General features: G+C 46.6%; 1 protein-coding gene across 1 annotated transcript; it reads right to left on the minus strand.

Moving 5' to 3' along the window:
• Positions 1 to 7,170: 7,170 nt before the first annotated feature.
• On the minus strand, positions 7,171 to 10,623 carry LOC147886041 (E3 ubiquitin-protein ligase WAV3-like). The gene is made up of 2 exons (XM_087396284.1): positions 9,642 to 10,623; positions 7,171 to 9,439 (listed from the first exon to the last, which is right to left on the minus strand). The coding sequence occupies exons 1-2, from the start codon at positions 9,870 to 9,872 to the stop codon at positions 7,400 to 7,402; spliced, it is 2,271 nt and encodes a 756-aa protein (XP_087252410.1). The 5' UTR covers positions 9,873 to 10,623; the 3' UTR covers positions 7,171 to 7,399.
• Between the last annotated feature and the right edge of the window lie 220 nt (positions 10,624 to 10,843).

Raw genomic sequence — 10,843 nt, forward strand, 5'->3', positions numbered from 1 at the left:
AGCATTGAACATAGTGCACTACACCAAGAAAAAATCAATTAAATAAGCAATCTAAATTATTGAAAGCTCCTAACTTATGCATAACATTCTATATACCGACCTTGATCATGCATCCCCTAGCATACTCCCATTATTCCATTGTGATATGCATCCCCTCATCTTTCTCTGCTTTCTCCATTTCATCAAGTAGCCAATCCACATGAATATCCTTTGGAAGTGCTCTTAGATACTGAGGGTATGGCACACGAGATCCGTGGTGTGTATGAAAGAGGGCCCTTTCTTCTTATCTTCTTGCCTTTGCATCCTCGTATCTTGTCACCCATCTTTTCATCACATCACTATTAAGCACACAAAAGAGGTTGATACTATTATGCAACTCCGTGTCTATTACTTTGTTGTGTCCTTTCCCTTGAGGCACAATAGAGGTCATCCTTAGGTCTTCATCATCTCTCCATAGTCGTGGGAGAGAGCTATCCACATCAACAAGAAACTCAGAAATATATACAAGTGACTCTTGTACCAACCAACCCTCGGCCATGCTACCTTCGGGTCTTGCATTTTGTCTCACGAAGCCCTTCAAGGTCTTCATGAAGTGCTCGAGGAAGAACAACCATCGTGCATGTATAGTACTGCATATAGCAATCTCATCCACCAAATTGACTATAAGATGTAGTTGGCTTGTGAGAATAGAACGTGGAAATGTCTCCTCCACTAAACAAACCACCTCCACTGGCATAACTCGAGCATTCTCAAGCATGGTGGGATCTATTTCCTTTGAGCTCACATACCTAGAAATGAAAAAGTACAGCATATTAGCAATATGCATTCAAACTTGCATGGAGCATTGATACGCATCATATTTTATATCATGTAAAGTACCTCACAAACTCGCCCATCTTGTAAATACAATCTTTCACATCCTTCGATGCACTACATGAAATGCTAGTAGGTAGTATGAACTGAACCCACGAGGAGGTGGTTGATTAGTTGCTTATAATTATTCACTCACAAATTTGAAAGGAAAAAGATATTATGCACATAAAATATTTACTTGGAGCATCTTGTGCCAATCATGAGATTTCAAGCCATATAATTGCTCTACACCTCTTTTCTTGCTCTTTGTAAAGGCTCCCTTCAAACACCTCATGCATCCAGTGGGAGTACGAATTGTAGTAATAGCGTGCTTCACCATCACCATCTCTAGCTTTGATAACATCCACGGTGCACGAGGTAAAAAAACACGCCCATTTGGTCTCTCTTGTGGCCAAGCTTCATGCATCCTCCCTGTGGTACGTAGATCCTCCCTTATGCCTACGGAATCTCGTGTCCCATTCAAATGCTCCCAAATGGTAGATGCCACATTCTTGAAGATATGCATGGGATCAAGCAGGTGATTGATCTTGAGGTGGGACCAATATGGTAAACGATAAAAGATGGAGTATCTAAACAAAATAAAGTGTTAGCGGGTAATCTTTATTTCCAACCAATATAGCACACAATAGTTACAAACCCTTACCAGCTCATGCCAAGTGGTGGAGGAGTCGTGGAACTGTCCCAAATTCTCATCCAATCTCCCGCGGTGAGTGATTGTGGGAGGACTTCATTCCAAGGGGCAACATATCTAGGATGATCAGGTGGGAAAATTGATGGTGATTCTCATAGATGACCTTATTCAATGCGTCTGCCCGTGAGGCAACTAGCGAAGGACCACAAACAGGACATGCATGGTAACCCGATGTAGTGAGACCTGAACAATAGACGCAATTAAGAGTTGAAGGTGGGTTTAGGATGCCACATCCTTTGCCTATTCATAATTAGAAGTGCAATGCTTACCTGAACACTCGCCATAGCCTGGGAAGTCATGCATCGTCCACATCAAGACTACTTTGCAGTTGAAGTCTCGTGACATTAGGAAAAAAGGGAGCTCAAATATAAACATCAAGGTTTTTGACTTTATGTTTCCTTGGAATTAGAAGGGACAGCATAACATGTCCTTTCTTAATAGCCATAGAGGGTGGAAGATTATAATTCACCAATATCACTGGCCATACACTGTAAGACATGCTTTCGAGACCAAATGGGTTCACACCATCCATACCCAATCCAAGTCTCAAGCTCCTAGGTTCTTCCTTGAAGCTTGGCCATGTGTCTTCAATATGCTTCCACCTAGGAGAGTCCGTGGGAGTTCTCCACTTGCCATCGGTTGATCGATGGGAGGAATGCCATGACATGAGCTCTGTAATAGATTTGCACTTAAACATATGTTGGATGCGAGGGATTATGGGAAAATGTCGCAGAACCTTACGAGGCACGTCCAAAGTTTTTAGATTTGCTCTATATCTTGCCTCTCCACAAGTAGGACACTCTCTTGCATCCTTATGTAGTCCACGAAACAAAACGCAATCGTTGACACATGCATGGATGTGCTTGTAATCTAATCCTCCAAGAGAGGTCACATGTTGCCTTGCCATATCTCTTGAGGTCGGTAATTTATTCTCCCTTGGAAGCATTTTACACAATAGCCTGCACGTGAAGACCATAAATGAGGAAAAGCATTCGAGTAATTGACCCACTAGCATAATTCACCATGTTTGCAATATAGACTTTAAAGCTTACTTGAGTAATGCATTCAAACTTGCATTGAGTCCATCCATAGATGGTTTGCAAGTTTAGTAACTCAAGGGAGGCACGTAGAACAGAGAATGTGCACCCCTCAAACACTGGAGTCGATGCTGCAGTAAAAAGATCATCCTGCTCCATGCTATCATCCCTCCCTTGATGGACATATAAATCCCGCACCATATCATCAAACACCTCCTCCTCCATGGCTTCATGAGGTAATGGCAGAGGGCTACTAGTACATCACCATCACTCCATGCATCCGTAACGGTCCCTCCTGAAGATCCCACCTCATATCGCGACGCTTCGCCTCCTCACGGCGAGCATAGGGCAACATATGCGGGTGGAGCACTGCATCCTGTATCAAATTAAAACGGGATCATAACTCAAACATATGAACACCCATAGGTATCTCAATCAACCTTAACTTACAAACCCTTACCCTGTTTATGGTCACATCCCATTCTCCATACTTTGAGATGTGATTGAGTGTAATCCTGCATGCACGATACATGTTTCCTCGACATCGATCACACATATATTTGATTTTTTGCTCCAACCACATTTCGCGATGGTGGATACGGAGGGATTCATCCTCACTGGAGCTACTTGTTGAAGATGAAGACATCCTACAAACAAACAACCCAAAAAAATTTGCTCTTCTTCAAATGCTTAATTTTAAACTCTGTGGCACGTCTGTTTGTTCTGTGGTGCGCGTCTAAAACCGCGTCTACTCTGTGTATTTAGATGCGCCAATAGATGTGCTTTTAGACGTGCCTATAGACGTGGCTTTTAAACCTGCTTTTAGCACGCTCGCTTCGCTTTTCTTCACATTACTTATACTTCACGCAGCTTGCTTGCTTCCTTATTAGCAGATCCACAGTTTCGACGCTTAAGAGGAAGGCATCCACACTTACTTCCAAGCTTACACTTAAGAGGAAGGCACCCACACTTACTTCCAAGCTTAAAGGAGAGGAGGGCGAACAAGGAGGAGAAGCAACTTTGAAAAAGGAGAAGAATCTTCCATACCTCTATCCAAGGTAAGTATTTTTGCAGTTGATCTTTTTTGGAAGTTTGCTTTCTTTGGATTTGTACTTTCTCGTATCCAAAAAACGCATGATCTGGGTATCAACGCATGATCTAGGTATCAGTGTCATGTTTGTGTGTCGGGCGCAATGTCCTTTTCTACTTTTTATAAAAGTCCGTCTGTCGAAGCGCGTCAATAGGCGCGTCTTAGAGCGCATCTAAAACTGCGTCTATAGGCGCGTCTAAACGCACGTCTAGTTTGTTTACAGACACAGATAGCCGCATCTATAGATGTGCTGTTATATGCAAAAATAGATGCGCTAATCAGACGCGTCTATAGATGCGCTCTAACAGTAATCCTTCCCCTTTCTTCTCAGCTCATCAGTAATATATATTTTTTCTTTTTTCCAGTTCATCATGTGGCCAGGAAGTGCTTCCAACTCACCTGATCCCCGGGAGTCTATTTTTAGGGACTTATATAACCTTTTAGGGCACCCTCCTAGTCCTACGGAGTTATACGGGTATATGACGGGTGCTCTAAACACCCCCCAGGAGTCGGCACTATAGATTCCAAACCACCCCACACCAGCTGAGATCACCCCAGTGGAGTCAGCACAGCCCAACCGGCTACACAGCCGAGGCCCATCTCCCATGCTGTCTTATGCCCCTTCCCCCATGCCGTCTTATGCCCCTTCCCCCATGCCGTCAGGAGGTCCTTCTGTCTCGCAGAGCCGTCGACGTACTCCTATGCAGTCGAGACTTGATTCTCCAGCTACGAGTGGTCAGCGTAGTCCCATGCAGTCTCCAGCTACGAGTGGCCAGCGTACGAGCTCGACACGACATGGTAGCAGACGTAGTAGTAGGGAGAGCGGTGGGGGATGCATGGCACAATGCTTTGGGAGGGGTGGCGGTGGGGACGATGATGATTCAGATGATTTAGATGTGCCTCTGAGTGATGGTACGATATTCTATGACATCACTCAGACAGGAGGCATCTTGATGGATGCGCGGGGAAAGGACATCATGGCCTTCATGCGCTCTATAATTGCTAACAATTACAGAGATTGCTTTATCCACTTCAAAGACCAGCCAAAGAGGTTGGCTGATGAGGCCCTCGCTGCTGTTCGCTCTAGGTATCCTAACCTCCCCAATCGCCAGTTCATAGATAAATGGGCCAAGTCAAAGATTATTATGATACTTGGCAATAAAAGATCTTCGCTTAAGAGGCAGGCACTAGCAGAGCTTGCCAGGCTCGAGAAAAGTCAACCACCAAGGGGCTTGCCCCACACCGCTCACAAGCGTGAGTGGAAGAAAGCAATGAAGTCAGCGAGGGAGGACCCCAATCTGCAGCACATGGAGGCACGAAGGATCCAGATGGAGGAATATGGAAGCGCGCATTTTGGAGCAGGGGGTGTTGAATCATGGGAGGCCCAATTTGTAAGTATCGATCTCAAATTATATTGCTTATGTAGTTTATTAGGAGGTTGTTTCTTTGTACTAATCCCTCCGTAAATTATGTCGTCTTGCAGCTTGAGATCGTGGGCAGATACTCTACTCCTGTGGAGACAGCCTACCACCGCCACCATCGCAGAGGAGATACATGGAGGCACTTCTATGATGACGGGTTGATTACTGAGGAGCAATATATCCGGGCTATTGGAGCAGCCCCCGAGGTATTTGAAAGTAATTAAATAATGCCAATATTATAAGTAAAGATTTGATTTTTCATACATTGATATATGTTGTCCCTTGTTTACAGGCCCGTGCACAAGACGACGAGGAAGACGAGGAAGGAGGCGCAGAAGGGAGCGTGGAAGGCAGTGAGGATTAGTCGTAGAAGTAGTGCTAGCTACTCTTTTTTGTACTTAAAGCCACTGGCTTGGCTTCGTGCCTCTTGTATATACACTCCTCTTATTTTTTGTACTTAAAGCCACATGACGTGGCTTAGCTTCCTTATTTTTTGTACTTGAAGCCACATGACGTGGCTTAGCTTCGTGCTATATGTACATACAAGCACTTTTTGAGCTTTCAATTTTATTGCGTTTTGGAGTTGTAATGTTTTATTTGGAATTGTAATTAAAATGCGGTTGGCTGTAAGAATTGAATTACATAATGTGAAAATGGGATTCTTGTAACTATATAGCATACACAATATACACAGCATTCTGTAAATTTAAAAAAAAATATTATAAAGCGCGTCTATCAGTGCATCTATAAACGCGTCTATATACGGGTCTATCTGTCAAGCATCTATTTTTACTTCTACAAACGCGTTTATAAGAGCGTCTATTTAAGGGTCTACATGCACGTCTATATGCACGTGTGTGTCCTATATAGATGCACTGATAGACGCAAGTCTCTAGACAAAAATAGATGCGCAAATAGACGCGCTCGTAAGTTTTTTATTTAGTTCAGTAAACGTGTTTGTGTGCGCGTCTATGGGTGCTTTGTTTTGTTGTGCCACAAAAGGGAGATTTCACTCTTGGAGGCCATATTGTACATTTCCCTTCCTCAAATTTAACTAAAATTTTTTCCTCTTATTCATCATGTGGAGGACTAAAAATATTGACATTTTTGAAATGTTTGGTCATGTTTGAGAATTACTAGATTTATTTTTAATATTTTTTGTTGATCCTCTAAAAAGTAAAAGTAAAAATTAAACTTCAATCTTCCTAAATCTAACCGTTGGATTTGGGATTTGATGATTGAACCACATACCCTTATGTGCCTACTAACCTTCCATTGAATTGGATTTGCTTAATTATTCAAAATACTAAAAAAATGTGGTGTGCTACTAAAATACATGTATTTTATGACTATTTATTATAAATAATTATTTTTAATTAGATAAATCATTCAAATAATTACCAAAAAATCAAGTTAAGCTCTACATAATGTAAAGAGACCACCTACAAAGTTTCAATAACATTTAATCTAAAATGAGTGAGAAATTTAGAATTTAATATGACACTCTGTTCGTGATAAAGGTGTGACCGCCTTGAAACCATGCCGTGTGACATAAAGAAATTTTTTGTGTGTGCATGGAATTTTCGATCAGACTATACCATTGTGTGCACAATAGCATGTGTGATGTTGTGTCTGAAGACTTCAAAGACTAGATCCATAGGAAAGTTGGTGAGATTTGCATTTTTGTGTGCTAAAAAGCTTGTTTTTCCACCTCCTAAGGATTGGGGAGTGAACAAAAAGTGGACACCCTTAGCTTGTTACTTCCCTACCCTTTATTGCAAAGAGACCTCAAAGGTGAATAAAGTGTGCAATTTAAGGAAATGCTTACTTTGATAAAGTGTGCAATTCAAGGAAATGCTTACTTTGCACCCCCAAAAGCTCACCAAAAGTAATCATGTGGAAAGTCTTTAGAATGAGTCTTATGACCTCAAAATATGGCTCAAACATTTACAACTAAGATGTATTATTATAAGATTTTAGTTAAAGTAAAACTAAAGAGATACAAGTACGACTGAATTTTCCTATATAAACACATTTCAAAGAAGTTTGGGGCGACAAACTAAGGTTATTTGTGCATACCACATAAAAGAATGAAAATACAAGAAATAACGTCCATGCCATCACATATAGGATGCGTCCGTCATCGAGACAATAGATTTTGAGTAAGGTGAACTAGTAGAGTAACATGAGACACATAATAACACAAGGCCGCGTAGTAATGCGCAGTGAATAAGATCGACCAAACTTGGAACAAAATGCCGTGGAGTAGGGGCAAATATACGCTTGATCATGGCTTCATGATACTGTCGAAACTGGCGAGACGGGCGAGGCGACTTCCTGGTCTAGGTTCGAGAATGTGGCGACGACGGGGGGTGGAAGATCGTGGAGGAAGGCGATGGTCAGATGGACGCAACTCATTTGGCACCAAGGAAGGGGCAAATGCTTGTGAACGGAGGAGCATTGTGTTCATGGACGGAGTCCTATAAGCATCGGAGGCATCTGCACTACGAGTGGTGGCTCGCTGGCGGAGGTGGGAGCTTTGAGCGGAAAGGGCATAGGCGCGCCCACAGGTCTCGTAGAGCTGACGGCTATGCATGCGAGCTTGGATGCGCGCAAGCTCTGCATTTAGGGCAGTGGAGAGCTTATCGCCGTTGTGCAAGGCAGCAAAGCTCTGCAAGTGCTGGCGAGCGAGGTCAAGAGTGTGTTGGGCCGCTGGCAAGTCACCGGAGTCGGCAAGGGAGCGAGCCTCAGCGATGGCATGCGCTGCACGAAGGCGATTACGGTGGCGATCCACCTCGATGCAAATAACACGATCGGGGGCAAGTGTGGAGGAGGGGCGCAGGAGATGGACGCGAGAGGTAGAGGTGTGGAGGAGGCGACCAGAGACTGGGTGGTGGTAGCGAGCACGGATGACGAGGAGGTCGGCAGAGGAGGGGGAAAGAAGAGCAGGGAGGTGGAGGTCGACAAGGAAGTCACGTTCCTCGTGGGCGTAGAGGTCACCGAGGAGAACAAGGGCGTGTTGCCCAGGGGAGAGTATGCGGGAGGTGTAGCTACCGGCATCGACGCGAAGCAGCTGGGCGACGGAGGGAGTGGCAATGCTCACTTCCACCTCCACGCGCAATGCCACGACGCTGAGGAGGCCGCCGATGCACTGTGCAAACGCATCCTGTACAAGTGCCTCTGTCTGAATGAATGAGAAAGTCCCGCCAGATTCCTCCGAGATAGTGTGCATGGTTCCGGCATCGTGGTCAGCTCCGAGTCCGAAGGCATGCACCGGAATGTGGCCATAACGAGTGGCGCCCCGGACAGAGGTGGAGGACGGAGGCGGCCGCATGGTGTACGTATCCTGGCCGTCGGAGAGGAGCATGATGGTGGCGACGGGGTTGTGGTGGCGGCGCTGCTGGAGCACGGCGGCGCCCTTGCGGAGGCCCTCGGCGATGTTGGTGCCGCCCATGCAGGCGAGGGAGTCGATGGCCTGCAGGGAGGAGCGGCGACCGGCATCGGTCATGCGGCGGAGGGGGGTGACGCGGCGGGCGGAGGAGGCGAAGGCGACGACGCTGAGGCGGTCAGAGGAGCCGAGGCTACGGACGACGAGGGCGAGGGCACGTTTGAGGAGGGGCAGTTTGGAGGCCATGCTACCGCTCAAGTCCAGGACCGTCACCAAGTCAACGGCGGCGCGCCGCCGGCCACCCAAAATCTCCTCTCCATCGCCGCCACCTTCCGCCGCCTTCACGTTAATCAGCACCGTCAAGCTTTCACGTACTTCTGAGAAAACTACCGCACTCTCTTCCACCCACGTCGAAATTTGCACCGCTCCCCCCTCCTCTCCGTTGCTCTCCCTCCCATTTCCGACCATCTTCCCCCCCTCCGCCACTGTTTCGCATGAATTTGCTCCCCCCTCCAACTCTTCGTCGTCTTCGAACGTCGCCGGTTCCTCCTCCTCTAGCTTCTGCCACTCCTCCCCTGCGCGGAAATTGGCTATCGACTCGTCCAGCATCCTTAGCACCGGCTCCAGCCTCCTTTGCTCTTCCTCCGCCTCCCTCACCGCCTCCCGCACCTGTTCCCCGCTCCTTTCTGGCCGCCTCGGACTCGCCGACGAGCTTCTCCTCTGAAAGCCCACTCCGTCTCTTCTCTTGTCTTTCGGTCTCATCGATGGCGCTTGCCACGGGACCTCTGTCCATGTGGATCGACACACCGGGCACACCAGGTTACCGTGCCTCACGTTGGAGGCGATGCACGAGAAGTGGAAAGAATGAGAGCATTCGGCTGTAAACAGTGCGTGGCCTTGCCCCGGTTTCATCACCTCCAAACATATTGCACATGTAGTCTGCGCACACAAGAAAATTCGATGCTCTAGTCAGCCGATTGCGAGAGGATGAGTTCCTAGCCGTGCCCACAAGATGCACATGAGCAAGATTGCCGAATGAAGATGTGTGACCGTGTGCTAATGATCGGAAAAGGGCGCAACAATCGAGATCGACATTTATCTCCACAAAAATTGTAAGGGGGAGCTTCGGCAAATGGCGTACCTTGGAGCAACGCAGAGAGCTTCGGAGGAGGTGCAATCGAGACGGAAATCGGGGCGACACCGGTGCAGATGTCGCAACTGGAGTGAGTAAATCCTTGCGGATCGCTCCTCCATCGGTGCTCGCGGTGGTGCGTTCATCCACAGGGACGATATCATCTGGATCCGAGGGAGGGACACAGACATGAAGACCGATTGCATTTCGAGCTCTCCTCCACCCCGACATCAGCATCATATTTCCGTGTTTTGGTTCAGCGAGGCTAGTGTTCAGAGGCTCGATGACTATGTCACCTGCTCAGTCGATCATTTCCCAGTTTGGGACATAGAACACGAATCAAGGTCCACTTATGCCCAGAGGAATGGCGATTCGAGAAAACCTATAATGCCATTTCTAAACCCTCTCTCTCTCTCTCTCTCTCTCTCTCTCTCCTTCGGAAGATGTATCGAACCAGCTCTGAACAGTCTCACGGAACAGACAATCGATCTGTTACTTTTGACCCAGCCTGTCGACGATCAGCGTCTCCGCAAAATGACACAACAGTTGCGCAAACAATCGACCAACAAGGCCCCTTCTTTTTCCGCTCCTGCCAAAAATGTACACGGGCTAGCGGGCCATGGCGAAAAAACACAACGTAAGCCAGAGAAGCGAGCCGTTCACAATGGTCGGGAAGCAAGAGAGCCGCGGCTTTCAAACAAATTCAAGATGAGCCCACTCCTTGTCCTTGATGACTGTGTGGTGAAGGATGGCCCCAGAGCAACACAACACAGCAAAAGCGCAAGCTAGTGCGCCTGCACACTCACAACACAGCGGCAGTCGCCGATAGAAGATTGGAGGATTAAGACAGGAAAGAGTGGATACTAAATTACGGGAAGGGGAAGGCGACAGATCTGGGGAGATGATGGGATGTAGTGGAGGGTGTGGGAGGAAGAAGGAAGTACTCGTGGACTACTGACTGAGGAAATTCAAGGTCCTAAAAGGAAGATAGATTCACATCGGACATGAGAATAGATAGGTTGGAAGTTTGAATGATGGAGAAGATGGGTCCTGAGATTATAGATAGCAGATGAAGTGGCGATGATGAGAGATGTGTGCATTGTACAAGCGTGCTTCTGTGGCATATGCATAAAAGTGAAGTTGATCGAGACTTGGTACTTACCATGGCTCAGAATAATACCCGCAGGAGAAGGACTTGGCCCTTTTTCTCC

Source organism: Dipteris shenzhenensis, chromosome 25 (assembly GCF_047967505.1).
Source record: "Dipteris shenzhenensis isolate YYH24624 ecotype China chromosome 25, Dip_SZ_1.0, whole genome shotgun sequence".
NCBI classification, from domain to species: domain Eukaryota; kingdom Viridiplantae; phylum Streptophyta; class Polypodiopsida; order Gleicheniales; family Dipteridaceae; genus Dipteris; species Dipteris shenzhenensis.

What these genes read in the sequence shown, in the direction of transcription:
- LOC147886041 (XM_087396284.1), bottom strand. Translation starts at nt 9,872, where the DNA reads ATGATGCTGATGTCGGGGTGGAGGAGAGCTCGAAATGCAATCGGTCTT. An exon ending in GCTCTCTGCGTTGCTCCAAG is followed by an intron (nt 9,440 to 9,641) that starts GTACGCCATTTG and finishes TTGTGTGCGCAG; the next exon opens with ACTACATGTGCAATATGTTT.